The sequence below is a fragment of the Hemibagrus wyckioides genome, linkage group LG11, assembly GCF_019097595.1.
Source record: "Hemibagrus wyckioides isolate EC202008001 linkage group LG11, SWU_Hwy_1.0, whole genome shotgun sequence".
Classification (NCBI taxonomy): Eukaryota; Metazoa; Chordata; class Actinopteri; order Siluriformes; family Bagridae; genus Hemibagrus; species Hemibagrus wyckioides.
The window spans coordinates 16,333,210-16,356,203 of NC_080720.1; the positions used below are offsets into that span (position 1 = coordinate 16,333,210).

Below are 22,994 nucleotides of genomic sequence, written 5' to 3' on the forward strand. Positions count from 1 at the left end.
GTGTGTATGTGTGTACACCAGGCATCAACATCAGTTCCTACCCACTCACTGGCCCCTGCCTTTCTTTGATGTCACACACAACTTTCCTTCCAGTAACTCTAACCTGAGTATAGTCCTACACTTCCTGCCCTCCTTCTTCTTTACAGAAAGACATGTAAAGTGATCACTCATCTATGTCAAGCACTGATGCCCTCATGCTGGCATTTCTCAGACTTTAGGTTATCCTGGCTGTAGAGGGAAGTCTGTGTGAGTGATATCTGTTATAGAGTAAATGAAATGTACCTTCCATCTCGATCCCAGTCATACACATCTACCTTAACAGTTCTGCAGGAAGATAAGAGACATGAGCGAGGATGGGGATGAAGAAAAGGAAAGGAAAGACAAGAAAAGGAAAGAAAAGAAAGATAGAGATAGAGGAAGTGAAAGGTTGCAATCACTGAAAGCTAACAGCTGTTTTCAGCCTCTTTAAAAGCCTATGCTAATAATGAAAACAGACAAGCTGCCATATTTAGAGCATTCTGTGTTGGTTATTTCAATGCCACTCACATTTGTTCTGGGTAAAAATGATAACTATAGGAAATGACAGAGAAATCACTGAGGTACTCATACAAACACCCCTCCCCCCTCTATAGCCAATATTTTGTCATTATGTGGATATTATCCAGTATGACTGCACAGCAGCAGCTTTCAAGGTCATTCTGAACAATTTGGCATAATTTAGTTTTGCATCTGAAAAGTACAAACACTACAAAGATACACAGGAGAGATTGATAACCTTGGCTGCATGCATTTTTTCTACATATTTCACAGAGATTTCACTCAATAGAGTTTTTTCACTTTGCTTGTATATATACTCACTGTCCACTTTAATAGAAATACTAGTCTACCTGAACGTTCATGCAGTTATCTAATCAGCCTTCAATCTTGTAGCAGCTGTGCTATGAAAAAAATCTTGTAGATAAACGTCAAGAACTTCGGGTAATGTTCACATCAAACATCAGAATGAAGAAGAAATCTGATCTCTGTGACTTTACTCATGGCATCATGGTTGGTACCAGATGGGCTGGTTTGAGTATTTCAGACACTGCTGATCTCCTGGGATTTTTACACACAACAGTCTCTAGAGTTTACACAGAACCGTGCAAAAAAAAAAAAACAACAAAAAAAAGAGTGAGTGAGCAACAGTTCTGTGGGTGTAAATGCCTTGTTGATGCGAGAGGTCAGAGGAAAATAGCTAGATTGGTTTGAGCTGCCAGGAAGAATATAGTAACTCACTCTTTACAACTTTGGTGAGCAGAAAAGCATCTCAGCATGCACAAAACTTTGAACCTTGAGTGGATTTGCTACAACAACAGAATATCACATCAGATTCTTCTCCTGTCTGCCAAGAACAGGAATCATTTACAGCATTTGGCAGACACCCTTATCCAAAGCAACTTACGTTTTTATCTCATTTTAGACAACTGAGGGTTAAGGGCCTTGCTCACAGGCCCAGCAGTAACAGCTTGGTGGTCCTGAGATTCAAACTCACAACCTTCCAAACACCTTGACCCACTAAAGCTACCACATCCCTCATCCAAATCATGTGCACAGACTCATCAGAATGGGACAGTTGATGCTAAGTTTTGATAAGTCTGCACCCATTATAGCCTCAGATTCCTGTTCATTGCTGGTAGGAGTAGAACCTGATGTGGACTTCTACTCTTGTACAGCAGCCTATCCACATCAAGATTTGACGAGTTGTGAGTTCTGAGATGCTTTTCTTCTCACCACGGTTGTAAAATGTGCTTATTTAAGTTACTATAGACTTCCTGTCACCTCAGAATAATCTGATCATTCTCTCACCAACAATTTCTTTCAACCCGCAGACCCTCAGCTCACAGGATGTGTTTTGTTTTTCGCATCATTCTGAGTAACATCTAGATTTGTTTTGTGGGAAATTCCCAGAACATGAACAGTACTTAATCCAGACCATCTGGCACCATTAGCCATGCCACAGTTAAAGTCATAGAGTTAAGTTCACTTTTTCCCCATTCTGATGTTTGATGTCAACATTAACTGAAGCTCTTGAACTGTATCTGCATAATTCTAGCTACTGCACTGCTGCCACATGATTGGCTGATTAGATAACTGCATAAATGTGCAGATGTACAATACAGAGATGCCAGTCTGCCTATAACTCATGTCTTCGGACTGGCAGAGAAAACAAACAACTCCGCACCACCACAATAAATCTGACTGTGACCGTGTCATTGTAAATCTAAAACAAAAATGTTGTCTTGGTCACATGACATCCATGTCTTATTTACAACACAGACTAACACGCACCAGCCATCACAAAGATCCCCAATCATGTGAAGAGGTTTTATTAATAACTGCTATAAAGATATAAGATATATTAGTTTATTAAAATGCACACTATAACTAGTTGTTTTGCTATGAAACTAAAATAAATAGGATTTGGTGAACAGCTCGAGGACATGAGGCTTAACCTACAGCAGCTCACCTGTCATAGTCACCATTACACAGCGCACGCACGGGGATGGTGAAGGGCTGCCACACCGGGTTCAGAGTGTTCTTGATCACCTCTGTCTTATGACAGATAGTAAACCTGTGACGCATGACACAGAATATTCCTTAAATATGACTGGCTTCAATACTCATGTCAAATAATCTGAAATGGCATTTTCACATTTTTAAGACAAATGCAATTCAACTGTTGCAGAAAATCAGAATATGAGAGAGAGAGAGAGAGAGAGAGAGAGAGAGAGAGGGAGGTCTCCCTTTGCACATCTTACTTACGTTCCGTCCTCGTTGCTGCGGTAAAACACCAAAAATGGATCTGATTTGCCAAAGAAGTCTTTCTTGTCCAGTTTATTGGCGCACAGCTGCATAGTAGCAATATCCTGAAGTTACAGAAAGACAGGACACACAGATGACACATACAAAAACACACACTTGTATACTAACAAGCTGAAGGGTTTTCTATTTTTTTTTCTGAAACAATTTCTCAGCAGACTACACAAACAAGAGAAATGACCTCTAGTCAAACTCAGCCAAGAAGCCAGGACTATAAAGCCGATATGAGCACAATATGAAGACACATTAGGGAATGGATGTTGGGTTTTTTTCACAAGGTATATAACAAAAAAAAATTACACCACACACACACACACACACACACACACACACACATGCAGAGAGCTGTGAATAAAACTGTGAAATAAAACACCTAATCTGCTTGTGCAAATATTCTGTAATGAAAGTTTTATCCTGTTGGAAGCGCAGGCAGAGAAATCACTGCCAAAGAAAAAAAACTCTCATTTTTCCCTGATTATCTTTATTCGAGCTGCACACTTTTTCATATTCTTAAGACATCACCTACTTCCTACCTCTGGCTTTAAGCTTCTTAGGGTTGTTAAAATTTGGGAGATGAATCTGTTGTGTGGGGATCATAAAGACCTGTTGGGTGTTTACAGAGATCTTTTGTGGTTAATTCTTGCATGCTTGAAAGCCTGCTTTTTAAACTAATGTCATTAAATGAAGATTACCAAAATGGTTAAGAGCACAACAGTACGCTCTAATTATACTGTACACACAGAACTTTGCTGCCTCAAGTAGGAGGTTTAGCAGTGATGAGTAATCATGCGAGCAACTTTGCTGATGGTGATTACTGTTGTTAAATAATATTAACAATGTTATTTGGTGCCTCGGTTAAAGCAAGAAACAAAAAACTTGGATTCTGAGCCTTGTCAATAGCAGACAACTTTTGTTTTGCTGTTAAGTGTTGAGTGTTTGATAATGAAAACATTTTACAGTGATGTCCTTTGTTTATCCTCACAAGCAAATGGTCAGCAATCAAGCCACAGGTTTTCCTTTACACCCTACAGTATAAGAGGTGTGAGATTCCCAAAGACCAGAGGCCAGCTATGCCAGTTAAACATAAGCTAGTTTGTAAGTCAGGGAGTAAAATCAACCATAAACCATTGAAAGTAGGTCAGTTAGAATATCATTTGCATCACAAATACTTAAAATATGTCGTAATTAATAGTGTGTAAAATGATTATAGATCATCTGACATAAACAACAAAACATTCATAATGGAGACACGGGGCAGTGGTTAGAGTCTGATTAATTTAGACTGTGCACAAGTCTAATGCAAACGTACATGCAATGCAATGCTGTAAAGGACAGATGCTTTCAAATTAAAGAAATGAAGCATTTCTACATATAAAATGCTATTAAAAAGCAGTAAACAGTAAACTAGTCAGTAGCTGGTGTGACAAAGAAAAACAATATCAGGTACATTTTGTGAAATTAGCTGCTAAGTTTTAATGAGCATCTTGGAGAATCTGCCACAGTTCTTCTGACTGCCTGTTTCTTTTCCTGCATGGAAAACTCAGCAGCCTTCATTACGTTTTTTTTTATTTATTATTTTTGTCTGATAAGTGGTCTGTTACATAACATGTTGCTTTCTTTACCAACATACAAACATTTTTCTGTAACTTTTCTTTTTTTAAAAGAATGTTTGGAAACCTAAAATGTTTTTGCCCGGACTCAATAATGCATAAATAAGTCATAAAATAAATCTATAACAGCAAAAAAAAACAGTGCCTAAGACTTTTCCATAGTACTGCAGGTCTCTCTCGAGTTAGTATTTTTAGGAAAATAAAGTGGTTTTGTATCTTTTGTATTTGTATTTTATGTACTTGTTACACTAGGGCTCTTATAAAATAAGTAGGTTTAAAAGGCAGTAGTTGCATCTGCTAGAGGGTGTCTTTTTTAAATTATATTTTAAGCCTTTAATATCAAGGTGCAACTATTAATTTTTAGTAGTCTATAAACTCCAAAATAGTGGCAATTTGCATTCATATTAGGCTACAGTAGAGCTTACGTTGGACTTGTACAACCAGCTGAAGAGCACTAAGAGTACAGCATAAGTAGGAACCTTTAGCAGGCTGTAAAAAGCACTAGTCTGCCACAGTTGACTGCTTACTAAGCTGCACAATAAAGTGATACAAGGAACGCGTAGTCCTTTTCTATTGAAAAGAAAACCAATTTTGTTCTCAGGGAGCATCTGTGACAAATAGCGAATGACTCACAATGGATTTTAAACCATAATTCCAGCTGAGCACTTACTATTACACGCAACTAGTCATTAGTTCTACAAGGCTCACGAATAATTTTTGACCTTTCTAACGGAAAAAATGTCCATAGAAAAAGCTAACTCATTTAGCTCAGTTCAATGTTCCCTGAGACAATTAAAAAACAATGAAAAGTACAAATGGATTACAGTTAAAAACTGGGTACCGAAACCTTATTTTATATGCACAGTAGGATCTGTGTGGAATGCCGTCTCTCTCTCTCTCTCTCTGTCTCTCTCTCTGTCTCTCTCATTATTTAGGTCTTTAAGATTGGCTGAATGCAAGAACATGCAATCATCATCTCCCCCATCCATTTCTGCTAATTGCTGCTTCTAATTATTCCAGGAGAGAAATATGAACTCTGAGATAAATAATTCTGTTTAAAAAAAGACAAACTTTATGGCATTAATACCCTTCGCTCTTCATTTATTTGATGAATATATTAGTCCCCTTTCATTTGCTAGAACTGTTAACTGCATGTATTTAAATCATATTTATTATCATATGAAAAGATGCACCAGCATTCAGATTAAAACATGTGCTTGTGGATGAATAATGGTGATCATGTATTAAACAGTTGATACTAATTAAGGGTAAAACATTTGGTCCAATTTTAACTCAACAAGCAATAACTGTCAATTTTGTATTCAGTGACCCAGTTCTGTTTTCTATGCACATGTTTTCCTTTCTGTGGCAAATGACAAATGTTCTTATAATGATAATCTCATTGTAATTTCATTCAGAGTAATTTAACGTGTCATGAGTAATCTAACTAGTGTTCCTGAAACTCTGAAACTAAATTTGTGGCTCTGAATTTGTGTGTGCTTATATGCAAATGACTGTGTGGTTGCTGAACTGACCCTGCAGTTGCTGAGTTCCTCAGCATTTAAGATGATGGTGCCGCACTTCTTCCCTGGAATCCCGCTGGAAGGAAGAAAGAGGGAGAAAGAGAACCCACAGCGAGTCATTAGAGACAGAGTCAGTCACAATAAAAAAAAATTCGCTGCTAGTCTATGTATAGTTCTGTGGTAAGGAATGTGTGTGTGAGTGAGTGTGTGTGTGTGTGTGCACTGAGAGTGAATTACAGTGTGCAATGAGACAGAGCCTAAGTTGGTGTGACAGAGTGAGAGGTGTAAAGGGTGAAAGTGTGAGCTGCAGACACAATTGCCCAACACTATCAACCCACAGGAGGATTCTCATCATTCAGTACCTCAATGCTACATACAAACCCCACACCTCTCAGCCAGGATCAGCAAATAATATCAGATATTAGAAAATAATGGAGGGACTGAAATTTTTTGTGTAGTTAAGAAAAAGAAATAAGGTAAAGAAGGAAAACAATAATGTAAATAAGGACACAAAAACGTCAAGAATCATACAATTTAATGATCAAAATCATGAACACAAATGGTTAATATCAGCTGTTTTTTATTCTGGTGCATTAAATCAGCCACACAGTCCCTGCTTCCCAAACATGGTGAGACTTCAGACAAACACTCTTTAATTCGGCTCCACAGGCAAAAGTAATGTAGACTCATGATACTAATGACTACAAACTGTGGTAACAAATTCATTTATTGATCGATTGATTTTGAGTCTCGTCGTATTTATACTAAGTGTTTTAATGAGACACTCTGGATCTAGTTATAAGCAGTTAATTATGGTACTCATGCTACAAGGATCCACAGAACAAATGCCAGATTTAAAATAATTCATGTTGCCAAGAAGCCCCAAAGGGTCAGAAACTGTTGCTTTAGAGCCCCCACAGGTTCAGAAATAGCCCTGGAGACACTTGTGTAAATAAGACGAAGTCGAATTTTGAGATTTACACAGTTGTAGCAATACAGGTCTTTATCATACACGATGTAGAAAAGCTTTGATATTTTATTTTCAAGAAAAGAACAATAGCAGGTAATGTTATTCTCAGAGCTGTCTCAGAGCTTCCTTAGAACAGATTATCAGACTGCACCTTCAGAAATTGTCACCATTCTACACATGCAGAAAGCATAATATAACCAGTGATGAATGAGGCAATCAATGCCAATGTCATCTCATTAAACAGGAGGTGTAGAGAAGATGAGAGAAATGGGCAATCGGAAATCCCTTCATTATAAACGTCTATTGTAATGCTGCCTTGTGACCGGCTGTCAAGTTGAGGTGAGCAAGTACTTTATAATGAATGGAGAAAAGGCCTGACAAATCACAGCAGAATGCAGGATTACTGTTAATCACAATGGTTACATTCACTGAAAGTTTTTGAATGTCAAAGAAGTGAGTTGACTTTTAAATTCTATTATAAATCCTGAATAAAAGTAATCCTGAGATTGATGTGGAGCATCCATTCACACACACACACACACACACACTCGCACACACACACCTAGGGGCAAGTTGGCATAGCCAATCCATCTAAAGCCATGTTTTGGGGATGCGGATGAAAACCCAGAGGAAACCCACTCAGACACAAGGACAACACATAGAATGCCACACAGACCGTAATCCAAGCTCAGGACTGATCTGAGCAACTCAAAGCAGTGAGGCTGCACTGATAACCTGCTGAGTCACCATGCCACAAATGCACACGAATCAATCTATTCAATTAATTATTACATTATTACAACTTGTGTTTATATCATGTTGTGCACATATAGACTTAGCCACTACAAAAACTGTGAAGATATTCTGTAAAGTGATGCTTTAAAAACATGAAAAGCAAACTAAATCAAATATTTTGGGTAATCATCTTTTGCCTTTAAAATTGCATCGTTCTTCTGAGGTACACTGTTGTGAAGAAAATTGGCTGTTCAGCAAGGATACAGCAATGTTGTCTGGCTTGCCTTGATGATTTTGATCTGAGTAGTCTCCTATTACTTAATATGATACTTTGTTCAGTGACAAATATTTCTCTAAGAGTGAAACAGTGAAACAGTGAAACAGTCACATAGCAGATTACTGGGAAGTACATAATGTGCATCAGATGAGACAAAGCCAGACACATAGCAAGACACTCAAGTGCTACTGAGCAGCTGTGTACTGTATCACGTATGTCAAATATTTATACAGTGACTTTTTATTCTCTACTTGAAATTGCTGATTTTTTTTCAACCAACAAAATATTGAAGTAGCACCAGAAGGTGAACTGCTGCACTGAAATCTGGACATTCTATGTTTTAAGGGAATACTGAGAAATAGACACATTGTGTCTTACCATCAGATGGTCATATAGGTGAAGCTTGTAGGTTTAGGTGAAATTATAATGACCTCAATGCTTTGGGTGTTCACAGTGGAAATAGACTCAAAAGGGGACTCAGTTCTCTTTAGCACTGATTAGATCTCAGACCACTTGCTGATCACACCATATCTCCTGTGCCATACTGTGTATAACAGCCATGTAACACTGAATTATGGACAGCAACATTTGAAAACAGTTACTTTACAAGATTAGCTGTAGATAAAAAAAAGTGAAATAACAGAAGCATCTGAAGGAATATTAAGACTGTGGATGACTCCATCAATACCAAATTTTGCTTAATGCCAAAGAGCTGCTAAAGGGTTTGTGTAGACAAAATACATGCATACACCACATACACTCACTAAGCACTTTTGACCATGGCATAATTGTTGGTACCAGATGGGTACCAGGTTCTGTAACTGCTTATTTCCTGGGATTTTCACACACAACAGCCTCTAGTGTTTACTCAGAATGGCTGAAAAAAGAAAAAAACATACAGAAAGTGGCAGTTCTGCAGACAGAAACACCTTGTGGATGAGAGAGGTCAATGGGGAATGGTCAGACAAGGTTGAGCTGACAAAAAGGCTACAGTAACTCAGATAACCACTTTTGTGTGCATCCTTTCATGGCCTCAGTTTACACTTTTTCTAATGGCTACTTTCAACATGTCACAAATAAACCGCTTTCATGAACAAGACAATGAGTTCTTCATTGATCTTTCTAGTTTCCGAATCTGAATCCAGTAGAACAACATTGGGATGTGGTAGAACAGGAGATGCACCTGAATAATCTGCAGGAATTTTGTGAGGCAGTGATGTCAAAATGGACTAGAATCTTTCCATCATCTTGTTAAATGCATGCCATGAAGAATTGAAGCTGTTTTGAAAACAAAGGGAGACCCTAACCAGAATTATTACAATGTTCCTTATTAAATGCTCAGAGAGTTAATATTACAATAGTCTATTATAATAGTCTGCTCTACAGCAATGCCTCTATTAGCTTATCGGTCATATTGCTAGCTAACAGTGCTGACGTTGTTGTGGGACCACACAACCCCACAGAAATCCGTTTGATTTTTTTTTTCTTTCTTTTCTTTAATTTCTCTAAGGTGATAGAATACTGGAGTTGTGTAAGTACACCAACCCACAAGTTTCTACAGAGGTGGTCTGAGTACAGTTCCCTTTAGGGGTCTGAGTTCATCTGTCGTGTTCATATGTGCGTCATCAATCTGAGAATACTAGGGACGCAGAAATGAACCACACTGCTACATGTGAGTAATGCATAGATACTATATCTCCGGCCAGGAAAAACCAAAGAAAACTCAGGAATCCCTACTCAGGAAGTTCAGCAAATCACACAATGTACAAGCAAACAAAGTAGTGTTTCCTTGAAATAATTTATGAAGAAGAAGCAGCAGCAAAAGAAGCCTTTCTGTCACATATACATTGCTGCACAGTGAATTCCTTTTTATTTGCGTATCCCAGCTTAGAGAGTAGGGGTCAAAATGCAGGCTCAGCCATGATACAGTGCCCCTGGATCAGAGAGGGTTGGTGGTCAACAACCCAGTTTTTGAGTTTTTGTTACAAAACTCATCACAATTAACTGACTAAACCGTGGGTAACAAAAATATGGAGGAATCTGTGTTTTTTCCCCACTTTGCAGCTCAAAATCATGAAGATTAAAAATGACATTATGGTCCGAATTCCAAAATTGGATGTCTTTATCTCTTTAATTAAGGAAACACCTCAAACATCACATACATGACATAAGCTGTGAAGTCTTGTCACTGGTTTTGAAATGATTTTTACTTTCTTTATGGCAAACTGATTGGACATATTCTACAACTTTACTAACAAGCGAAGGTGAGCAATGGAGTTGGAGTTAGCACAAGCGACAGGCTCAAGATAGGTGTACAGAATGAAGACTAGACACATAATGATGCCAGCAGGCTATTCGGTTCCGGACAAGTTTTGTGAATTTCTTTTCTCATGCCTGGATTGCCTCAGCAGGTTGCATCACTTTGCCAATACAGATAAAAGCACACCATATAAGCTCTCCCGTGGTACTGATGCACTTTCTACAATTCAGTATAATGAAATTGAAATAGGCTAGAATGAGAATCAGTGACTTGATTGCTACGTTGCCGGGTTATTACCTCTCTCACACTTGCGCACACACTTATCCAAACATTCCTCGCCCCAGTTCTTCCTCTGCTGCACTGGGTCTGAACTATAAAACAAGTTAAAACTCACTTTGCCAATTTTGACATAATTAAGCCTTATGGGTTTCCATGCGATGCTTAAATACTAATAAAACACCGTTTTAACTGCATTTGAGAAATGAGTCCTTATTAATGTTTAGTTCTTAATAATCTTTTTTTTTTTTTTTGCTTAACTACAGCCTTTGCATAACTCGCAAAACATGTCTTTAGTCAAACACTAACTCCATAAAAGGTCCATACAAGAAGCAACTACAGTTTGACAGTAATTATGGAAAGAAGAATTACTTAAATCCAAGATAGAAACTTGGGAAGGAAGCTGAGCTTTCAAGTGGAACAAAAACTCTTAAGGTCACTGGTATAAACTCGACAGAAATGTGTGCTACAGGAAAAAAGACTAATTGTAGGCAAATTGTTCAAGACTACCAGCAGGAGATCTGAATGTTACTGTGTCTAACTGTGGGCGACTAGAACATTCCGCATGACTGTAGGTGACTGAACTGTCTGCTGCTTCTGAGGGAATCTCCTGTCATATCTCCCCTGCCTACCACTCATCCATTTCTTTCAGTGGGAACACATTTTAGAAGATGAGGGATGAGACACTAACATGCTATCACAGTCAAATGTGACTAGTAATAAAAGACCACACATACACGCACACACACACACGCATACACACACACATACAGAAAAGAGAGGCACATAAGGACTCCATCTCCCCCACATAGGTTATACAATCAGAAACATAGACTCCCTTATGCAACAGAGCTAAACACACACACACACACACACACCTACACAGAAACAACACACGCACACACTCATACTTTATATTACAGACACATATAGCACATGTAAAAAAAAAAAAGACATATTCTCTCTCTCTCTCTCTCTCTCTCTCTCTCTCTCTCACACACACACACACACACACACAAACGATCTTTCCAAGCGCACACAACAAATGCAAATGTAATGCCTTCACTAGATATGCATTATCTGTACTCCTATGCTAAAACACAAATCATTCTAAAACCTCCTAGGAACCTGAAGGCAACTCTGGCCAAGCTCAATTGCCAACACTCCACTAATGTGACCTCCTGCTCTTTAACTCATCCTATCTATTTCAATTTAGTAAATAGGTATTGAGTCATAGTGTGAGTGGGATGGCACACCCCACGAACAGGCAAATGTATATTGATAATAGAAGAATATAGCTTCAGAAATTAGCACCTCCCAAGCTGAACCACACACATTCAAAGCCAAAAACAAACCTATAACATTCCTTTTAAAGTCTGTTTTATTTCTTAATGTGCATTAGACTATGGTTCATTATAGGATGAAGGTTTACTAAATGAAACTTTCACCCACATCATGAATGACCACATTATTACAGTCAAGTCAAAAAGTCCAGAACAGATAATGTATTCTGTAACTTTAGTTTGACACTCGGCAATACCACAGCTTTCCGGTTCTGGGAGTCCACAAGAGCACAATTAGCAACGCTCTTAGGATGGATAGGATGGCTAATGAGGTATCCCTCATTCACACATATAAAATTAAGCTGCTTTCCCCACAAGGTGTTTTCCCAGCTCATTTAGCTATCCTCCAATCTCGTATTTAGTAACAGCGCCATAAAATGCAAACGACTGGCTGCACTTGATAGAGGTAGCACATGTTAGCCCTCACTCTCACAGTTTGGTAGCTCAGCTCTGGTCTCTCCCCAGCAGTGGCTTTGCTTTTTGAAGGCCTTTGTTGTTGCAGTAGCACAAACGGCAGCCCCGCTGTAGCAAGTCCTCACTGTGACTTTCAACTTCAATGATTCAGCTGCTCTGTGGAAACTGAAATCTTTCAGCCTCACAGCACTCATATGCATGCATGACAAAACAAAAAAAGAAAGGGATACACAATCAAACCTTGCTAAACATCTAAATGACTTGTCCAAAGTCTATAATAAGATAAACTGAATAAAACATCCAAAGCCATTAGCAAAAGTGTCTGTGTTCTCAGGGAGTTAGGGGTGGAATACTCTCTTCTCCCTATCAGTCACAGTGACACTGACCAATAATGGACTCATGCATGTAGAAGAGATGAGATTACACTGTCCTCCAAGTGTGTTCCTCTGCTTCTTGATGTTACAAGAGCAGCAGTCTGAAAAGATGTATTCAGCTGGCTTCATGTGCCTCGGAGGAAGCATGCAATAGCCTTCGTCCTACCTGGATGGTAGTTGTTATATGATTGGCCAGAGCTAATGAAGAGGCAGGAATTGGCCATGACCGAATTATGGAAAATTTGTCATTTGTTCACAATGAGTTCACTTCAGCAAATGCATGGTCTGATCACACAACATGAACATCTCTCTGTTTGAAAATTAGATATATGTTTATTTCAATTAGTTGCACATTCTTAAGTGAAAAAAAAAAAATTGAGCTAGGGAAATGAAGAACCAGTGGCTGGCAATTATTTAAAGATTTCAAAGAAATGACAGGGCATGCTGTTATTTTCCAATAACAGCACATCATGAAATAATTTATTTCTCTTATATCACAACAATTTGTCAATGATTATGACAGATTACGTCTCAATAAATATTTGTATTGATTAAAAAGGGACATGGTCATATATATATATTTTTTAAACCAGTCGTAACATCTCTAAGTTAGTTACTGTGATCACTTATATTACAACAGTTACAAGCAATCATCTCTTCACCAGCTTCTTTCTTTAAATTAGGACACTTAATGCAGCTTTTCATGTTACACTGAAACAGGAAAGTGCAAAGTTTCTCTATCCAGTGAAGACTTACTAACCACTGCAAAGAAGTGACACTAAATTACAGCCCTTTCTTTTTAAACTCGATGTGACAGGTGGAGGTGTGGTTTAGCAGGAGTCTGCAGTGGAAGCATGGGGGATTGAGCCATTAAAGTGGCACACCTGTTGCTTATCTGCGTGGGTTATATTAGCAAGCTGTTTTTTACATGGTGTTTCTGTGAAATCTAAGCAACAGGTGTGCCATGTTAATTGCCCACTGCCCCATTATGCCCATTGCACACTCCTGCTAAACCACACCCACACCTGCCACACTCTACTTATTACTTAATTTAGATACAGAACGTCCACCATGCAAGTCTCTGTAAATAAGCTGTTACTATAGAAACAATAATGTATTAGAGCTCGAACATTAATATAAACCTGTGATTTGAATATCACCTGGCAATACTGCTGTTATAGATAATAATTCAACAACTCATACTGCACTCCTATAATATATTATTGTAAAGAAATAAGCAGGGTTTAATGTGTATATGGGAGTATTGGTGGTGTGTATAGAAATTAATATAGTGTCTTAATTTTTATTGAACAGCTCTCTTCTCCTGTACTGATTTTTTTTAAAAAGACTGAGGAGACACTGATGCTTTTCAGATACTTATTAGACTTTTCATACTATACTGATACACAGCAGACCAGACCAACATATGAACCTAAAAACATAAAATATTCAGTTCTCAAAAGAAATCAACAAAAATGAGTATTTCATCTGAGAAAAAAATTTGTATTTCACCCTTAGCCCTAATAGCTAGTGTTTCCCCCATTGGCTGAAATAACCTGAATGAGACGTTTCTTCGATGCCAGTTTCTGACATCGGAAGGAAGTTTCTGACATCCTGGAAGAAAGTTTCCACCACTCCTCAATGCAGAATTCTTTCAGATGTGTGATGTTTGGGGGGGTTTCTTGCATGCACAGTCTGTTTGAAATCACCCCACAGGATTTCAATAGGATTTAGATCTGGGCTTTGACTTGACTATTCCTGAATTCTCAATTTTTTACTTTTCAGCCAGTCCTTGGTGGATTTACTGGTATGTTTTGGGTCATTGTCATGTTGCAAGGTTCAGTTCTGCTTTTGCTTCAATTTCTTTGACAGATGGTCTTCCATGTTCCTCAAGCATCTTCTGATCCGATATAGTATTCATAATGGATTCTATGATGGTGATATGGCCAGGTCCTGCTGCAGCAAAGCATCCCCAAACCATAACACTTCCACCTCCATGTTTCATAGTTGGAATGAGGTTCATTTGCTGAAATGCTGTATTTGGTTTACACCAAACATGCCTGGTTATGGTGTCCAAATAATTGAATTTTAGACTCATCTGTCCGAAGCATATTATTCCAGAAGTCTTGGCCTTAGTGTTCTCTGTGTTCTTTGGGAAACTTCAGTCTTGCAAAACCTCATGTTTTTTAGACAGCAAAGTTCTTCTTGCACACCTCCCATAATAATTAAAGTTGTGTAGACTCTTTCTGATTGTAGATTCATGCACTTTGGCATAAATTGTAAAAGCATGCTGTAGGCCCCGTGATGATATTTTAGGGATTTGGGAGACATCTTTAAGCATCTTGTCTGCTTGTCTTGGTCTGCTCTTGGGGTGAATTTGCTTGGACGGCCTGACCTGGTCAAATGCCCATAAGTTTAGCTATGTTAAAAAAAAACACAGGCTTTCATGGGGTGTCCTAATTTTTTCACACACACACACACACACACACACATATATAGGTGTGTGTGTACTTCTATACCAGCCACCTGCTCGTTCTCTATTAAAAAACCACCAGCTGCCACTGGTCTACTCTGTAACACCAACTCAGTGTTTGAGCTGCCAGCAAACATGTTTTTAGCTGTCACAATGGAACAATAAGAAAAGCTTTTCTACATAGTTTTACAAAGTGCCTTTGTTGCTTATAACAAAATAATAAGGCTTTCACTGAAAATTTTCAGTCATGACACAGCATTCAGAAATGTAAGCGTCTGTAATTAGATTCACTGCACTGCCTGTGACACCAGGTCTAATGTCCAGACTGACTGGAGACCCTTACACTTCCTCAAAAGCAGAGTGAAATGACAGGCTAGTCCCTGCAGGATCCTGACCTCCAGCATACCTCAGGGATGGCCACAGAGTCTGCAGTTACCACGGCAACCTGAAGATCCTGAAATACTAGACTGTGGTTGTATGTGCCATGGAAACAGTGCAGTAAATTGTATAATATACATCCTCAGTATTAATATTAGCAGCAGGAGCTGGGACAACTTCATCATCTGTGAATGGAAAGCTACATACTGGACACTGAATGACATTCAGCTGAGTCAGTGACAGTGTGGAACAATGCAATATTCAAATGAGATAATCATCAATAAATAATTAAGAACAGGGTGTGTTTGTTGGGGGAGGCTTGTTTTTATACCCTAATACAAGAATATCAACTTTATGGGCACATTTTAATGGACCACATGAGGAAAACTACTTGGTTTTCCAGTTTATCAGCAGCCTTTATTTTATATAAATAAAAAAAGATTTTGAAAAAAGGTTTTTGCTTACTGAAAAAAGGTTAGCATTGGAATTAGGTGTAGGCATAGCTTTAATGATGAATAATTATGTCAGTGCATGGTTCTCTAGGATAGTTATTTAGCCTGTGATTATACATTTAATTTTTTGTGGGCCAAATTTTCGCAATATTGGAGCACTCCCTATGAAGAATCTTTTAACCAAAAATGTTTTGGTTAAAAGTTTTTATTTCATGTACTTTGTATAATATTTTCTGGCAGGAGAATTACACAAGACAGTGAAAATAACTCACAAAATTGTAATTCAAGTCTGTGTGTGTGTGTGTGTGTGTGTGTGTATGTATGTGGGTGGGTGGGTAAGGGCAATTCTGAAGGCATTTAACATTTAGGGTCATGCTGATTTGATTTCTCAGAATGATGGGCCTCTGACAGGAAGAGAGAAATACAGCTTAGTGTTCCAAAACAAAACTCTCCCTGTGTACTGCTTTTTTCAATATAAATTACAGTCTCTGTCCACCCATCGGAGGTGGGGTGGAACCCAAAAAGAAGAGTGACATTACTAAAAGCTTATTCAGTTACACCACTGTAAGAAAAAAACATGAGGGAGTGAAAGCCTGAGGAAGAGAGACAGATGTCAAATAGCGCTTCAGCAATGTTTCTCTTGTTCGCTTCCAATTAGTCACTGAGAAGCAACAGTATTCCGAGCCTTTCACAACCAAGCACACACAAACCTGGCCACTAATATGCACTTTGTGATATAAAGGATGGGCTTAAAAGATGTGAAATAGATAAACAATCCATTATAAAGGCATGAAATGCATTTTACTTAATAAGCAGCATTCTTACTGTGTGAATTGACTGACCTGAACCCCCCAATTAACCTAGCAAGTCCCAGTATTACTAGCATCCGTGGCCTCTGTACCTGGGCACCTGGTTTAGTAGAAACATGATTTGAGTGCTCCTTCAGGAAGCTCATTCATTCATTCAAGCACCAAGAACAGCTGCATAATCATATCTGGAGCCTAATGTTTCTCAGAGGGAGAAATCAGCAAGATAGAGAAAGACTTTTTCACAATCTTTTATTCAGGCCAGGTAGCATCTGAATCACTCAGCAGACACAAGGGACTGTATATAAGGAGAGGAACCAAGGTGCATACTTCATCAGATACTTGAGTCTAAACACGCAATCAGCGACACTCTATGAAAGATTCTTAACAAGAAGCAGATATTCTCTCTCTCTCTCTCTCTCTCTCTCTCACACACACACACACACACACAAACACACACACAATCCAAATGTTTCCACACTGATTGCCTGACAGATAAAGCTCATAACATGATGAATGATACCCTCTGTAAAATCCAAAGAATCAATAATACATGTTTGTTTTTCTGCTTAATGAGTAATGCAGCCATGATGCCTTTGATTTAATACATCACAGGTTTGGCTTTATTAATCAATATTTCACTACCTGACAGGAAATATGGGTTGTTTGGTATAGCAATAGATGGAAAAAAATCTCGGGCCTCGTTTCTAAAACAATTCGATTGGATCCTAAATTTCACAGGTTTGAGGGGGAAAACTGGAATCTATGAAAGATAAAACTCATAAAATTGTCATTATACATTAAACTATTATCTAGCCCACGCAAACTGAAAGACTTGCCTACAAACTTTCTTACATTAGTGTGTGCTGACGGCAAAGCGTTTAGTCATACTAGTGTAACACAAGTCATTGAGATGTGTAAGTAATAAAGGTTGCATTATGTAATTTAGCATTATATTGGTTCAAGCAAACGATTTATACAGAGCAGTAAAGCAAAGCTGATTAAATATACTGAGATTTTATACACAGTTTATTAGTTACACCGACATTGTATCAATCAGTTAATGTCTCCACTGTGCTGAGCATAATACTATTCATATCCAGCATGTAGACATATCTAGTATCTAGTAATATTTAGTATCTACTAATAACCAGTGTGCTATGATCATATGGGTAGAGTAGAGGATGACTGACAAGCTGTGCATAGCAACAAGTCTGCTACAGTCAGTAATTTTATACCTATATAAAGTGCATCTATAAGGTAGGTTCATATACAGTAAATATTCCTATAATGATTTTACATTTAAACTAATCTAGGAAACCATTCAGCAGGTTGCAGCTCATATTGGATAGCTCGTGTTGCCATAGAAAAGCAACAGTTTATTAAATCAGAGTTTAATAAAGCATTGTTTGTGTCATCAAATAAAGAATAAGTATAAACCTCTTCAATTTCTTTTCTCCCAAGTATAGAAATGCCCCTAAAAGTCAGTATAATAGTTTCTGACACATAAAGAAATATATATTCTTTATGTAAGAGAAAGAGAGAGACACTCAGACAGAAGAGAGAGAGAGAGAGAGAGAGAGAGAGAGAGAGAGAGAGAGAGAGATTTACCCCTCTAATGAAAACATTAGTCATTCTGGAAAATTTCCTCACCATGAGACTAAGGGCTTCTATTTATAGTTTGTCTATTTATTTAGTACAGACAATTTGAATACATGCAAGCTAATTATTAATTATGAGTTCATTATTAATTATCAAGTGGCACCCAGTCATCTTGATGAGCTGAGAAAGTCACTGAACCATTTAATATGAGCTCCAGGCTCTAAATGAATGCAAGAATTCAAATGAAGGCAAGTAGTTCCATCCATATTAGATACACAAATCAGCCATAACATAAAAACCACCTGTCGAGTATTGTATAGGTTCCCCTTGTGCCACCAGGACTGCTCTGACCCATTGAGGTATGGACTCCACAAGACCACAAAAGGTGTGCTGCATGTTGTTAAGGGATTTTGAGATTAGATTAGATTAGATTAGATTAGATTAGATTAGATTAGATTAGATTAGATTAGATTAGATTAGATTAGATTAGATTAGATTAGATTAGATTAGATTAGATTAGATTAGATTCAACTTCATTGTCATTGTACAGAGTACATGTACAGAGCCAATGAAATGCAGTTAGCATCCAACCAAAAGTGCATAAGTGGCATATTTACAATAAATTACAATAAGGATATACAGCTATGGGGGTGATATGTACAGGAGAATGAAAGAATTAGGTAGTTTAGTGGTTAAGGTTTTGGACTGCTGATTGGAAGGTTGTGAGTTCAAATCTCAGACCCACCAAAGCTGCCACTGCTGGGCCCTTGAGCAAGGCCCTTAACCCTCAATTGCTCAGTTGTATAAAAAGAGATAAAATGTAAGTTGCTCTGAATATTCTAGTCTAAATATGACACATGTTTTATATCACTTCTATTGTTTTTAACTGTCTACCTTTCAAAGTCCTGTTACCTTTAACACCCTTTTTTCTCCCTGTCCTTGCTGTCACTTTCTATTTTTTTCTATTTCTCAATAGTACTGACCTCTGCTGACTCTCCTTCTCACCATATTCGTCTCTATCACTTCTTCTCTGTCTGTGAAACAAGTCTCATGAGAGCAGGTTTTTGTCAGTAGCCCACCCATCCATCCTGATTATCCCATCAAACCAAAATAGCTCTCGACAGCATCATCCTCTTAGCAGAACCATTTTCCCCTCTCTGTCTCCCCCCATCAGCCCACATTCACTCCCCCACATCTTCTTCCTCTGCTAACAGGAGGGACTAAGCATATTTACTGACAATACTGATTAATACTGGGAAGGACTCACAGAAGAGCCTCAGTTCTTCAAGGAATGGATGTGCCAATTTGTTGGAAACATTCTGTAGAGATACTGCACATAAGTAACAAGACTGCATCATAAGATACTTTTTTTTTGGGACATTGTCATACTGGAGGTATCCATGATCATAAAGAGAAGCACATGGTCAACAGCAATACTCTAATAGGCTGTGTCATTGAAACAATGCTTGATTAATATTAAGAGCCCAGTGTGTGTAAAAAAAAAAAAAAAAAAACATTCCTCACACCATTACAAAAAGACCTACAGCCTAAACTCTAAGGAAATTTATGTCCATGGATTCATGCTTCATGTTCATGCCAAATTCTGACTGTACATCATTCATATAGATGTCGCAACAGAAATTGAGCTTCATCAGGCCAGGTGATGTCTTTAGCTGCCCAGTTTTGATTAGTCTGTGCAAACTATGGCCTCAGATTCCTGTTCTTGGCTGACAGGAGTGGAACCAGATATGGTCTTGTGCTGTTGGAGGCATGGTTGTAAAGAGTAGTTAGTAGAGATAGCTCAAAATTGTCAGAAATGACTGGCATACAAGCAAGCCACAGTCACAAAAATCACATTTTCCCATTTCAAATGTCTGATATGAACATTAACTGAAGCTCTTGACATGTACTCTTGCTAGCATCCTTTACTATGAACAGCCTCTACCCTCTCCCTCAATGAGAAAAGAAATGGCATAGGATCAAGAGTGATGACCAGGTATTATTTGTGGGCTGGATGATTCTCAGCACAGCAGTGACACTGAAATGTATGTGGGTGTTACATTCTTACATCAGGTACAGCAGGCTTACAGTGAGTTTTAAAGACTGTGTACACGTACTGGTCACTTTATTAGACACTTCTTCCTTGTTAGTCCACCTTGTAGGTGTGCAGTTAGACACTACAGCCCACATTGTCCATGCTCAGTTTGTGTTCATCATCTATAGCCCTTCATCAATGTCAGCTTCTGACCACAGAATTGCTTTTGGTTGGATATTTTTGTCTAGTAGGTTTTCACTGTTCCCAACCTAGTAATGGCACTGGGGTGTTATACAATGCCCACAAGAAAACACACACCAACCTGATACTATGTTGAGAAGTATGTTGAGAATGATCGACTACCCAAATGCTTTCTGGTCAACTGGTAAACAGATTAGAAAGGAGCTTATGGGCCACAGTTAGTAAGTCTATCCAAACTAAGTGAGATGTATGGACTCTCATTACTTCCTTATGTACCTACAGCTTATATACTTCAGTTCTTTCACAGAAAATTCAAAAGTTTTGCCTTCACATTGACTATTTGAGCTATGCTATTTCCTGTTTGTTTGCTTTGAACATTGGATTGTCTTTCATTTCAAATTTAGACTAGTCCTCTTGCTTTGTTTGCCAATCTGTCTCACTTTCTGGTATTGAGTGTTTGTTTGGTTTATGACCAGTAATTGCAAATTTCCCTATTTTGGGGGGAAAAAATGCTGAACATGTATCCGAATAACTACACTGTCATTGTAGATGTTTTTGTTAAAAAGGCTAATGTGTATCTAAAAGGTATTCATGCCTAATAACCTTGTAAATGTATAGATGCTGTCAAACTAATATTAAGCCTTTACAGATAACACACCAACCCATAAGGTAGATGCAATAAAGTAGAGGTATAACTAAGATCCTATTTCCCAACCACAGATTAGCCCCAGGCTTGACACATTTTCCTACATGCTTGTGAGATGTGATTAATTGTAAATAGTTCAATATAATATAACAGACACTTCAGTGATGTTTTCCTGTTGTTTTTTATTTAGATTAAAAAAAATACTTGAGTTGTGGCAGCTTTGTTGCCCTACACTAGGCATCTGTTTGAAATGTGTGTCCACAAAATTCCTATTTTGTAGAGAACTAATTTAAAACTGGAATTCAGTAGCATGCTGATAGCTTGTGTTTATCCATGAGACAGATAGATAGATAGATAGATAGATAGATAGATAGATAGATAGATAGATAGATAGATAGATAGATAGATAGATAGATAGATAGATAGATAGATAGATAGATAGATAGATAGATAGATCTGCAGGTATGTAACCTAGCCTTTCTTTATTTTATAAAAGCATATGGTTTTTGTCATTACTGTGAGCATACAGAAATAAAAACAGACCCTTTAGTATTCAATGATATAATACTCGTTTCTGTATAATAAAAAGTGACGGAGTAGTCAGTCGATTTAACGTAGCTGCTATGTGGAAAAAATCCACCAAAACTCACAAGCGCGTTCATCGACCCCATAGTGTATTCAAGAGCTGTATTCAAAACGTTCATAACAAATTAGCTAGTCTGCTAGCTACCTTTACCAGGTACACCTCTATTTATGAACTCTTTGACAGAAAATATATATAGCTCACATTTTTCCTCCTTGAAAATGCGTTGGTAATGTCAGATCTAATATAACTTAGCATTATAGCGTTATGATTACTCTTTTCAGATTATGTTTTTTTTAAGGCATTGTTACTTGCCAGTGTGTCCTGTCATAGCTAGGCAAAGATTTGATTCCTATAACAGTATTAAACAATGTTTGTTATGAAGTCTGGTTTTGTGGTGGCTGTGCTTAAAATTAAATCAATATAATCTTAATTCAAGTGATGAAAGATTTTGAAATTCTAACAGTAAACAGAGTTGAGTACTACTGTAAGGTTAATCCTGCCTGGTATAAATGTTTGGAAATGATTTAGTTGAAAATATCCATTAGAAACCTAAAAGTAATCAAAAAGTAATCAAATGTAATCAGTTACTTTACTTTTATGAAGTAATTGAAAAGTTACACTACTTGTTACATTTTAAATAGGGTAATTTGTAATCTGTAACCTATTACATTTCCAAAGTAACCTTCCCAACACTGCAAATATCCAATATACTCAATCTATCTGTAGAGCTGCTTCATTAACACCTATCAGGTTCTAATCTGACCTGGCAATGATCAAGTGATATTTCAATAATTATATCTTGATAAATGCTTTATTAAAATGCAGCACAAGCCTCTTCTGTTTGTCTACACTCATGCAAGGTCAAAAGCACATAACTAAAAAAGAAACACTTTTGATTTTGAAATACTCCCATGTTCACATCCCATGAACGTGTTTTCATGTGCAACTGTCCAATATAAGTCAATAGTTATAACTGAGAACTGATTGATGATGTGTTGGCAACTTCAATATGAAGTCTTTAATACAAATTTGTAGTGCAGAAATTTTTCTCCCCCAAAATATGAGTGTGTGTGTGTGTGTGTGTGTGTGTGTGAACACAAAAATGGAGGACATCTGTGGGTGGCAAGTGAAGGCTTTTCAAGCTAATTATCTATTTGGACAAAGATCAAACACC

At 37.7% G+C, this 22,994-nt stretch overlaps 1 protein-coding gene across 1 annotated transcript in view; it reads right to left on the minus strand.

The window, feature by feature from the left end:
• Positions 1-22,994, minus strand: part of LOC131361129 (copine-9-like) — a 79,768-nt gene that overhangs the window by 18,541 nt on the left and 38,233 nt on the right. The window contains exons 7-10 of the mRNA XM_058402052.1: positions 6,005-6,068; positions 2,803-2,906; positions 2,507-2,611; positions 283-324 (exon numbers count right to left, since the gene is read on the minus strand). Of these exons, the coding sequence (XP_058258035.1) occupies positions 283-324; positions 2,507-2,611; positions 2,803-2,906; positions 6,005-6,068 (315 nt within the window). The remainder of the gene's footprint in view (positions 1-282; positions 325-2,506; positions 2,612-2,802; positions 2,907-6,004; positions 6,069-22,994) is intronic.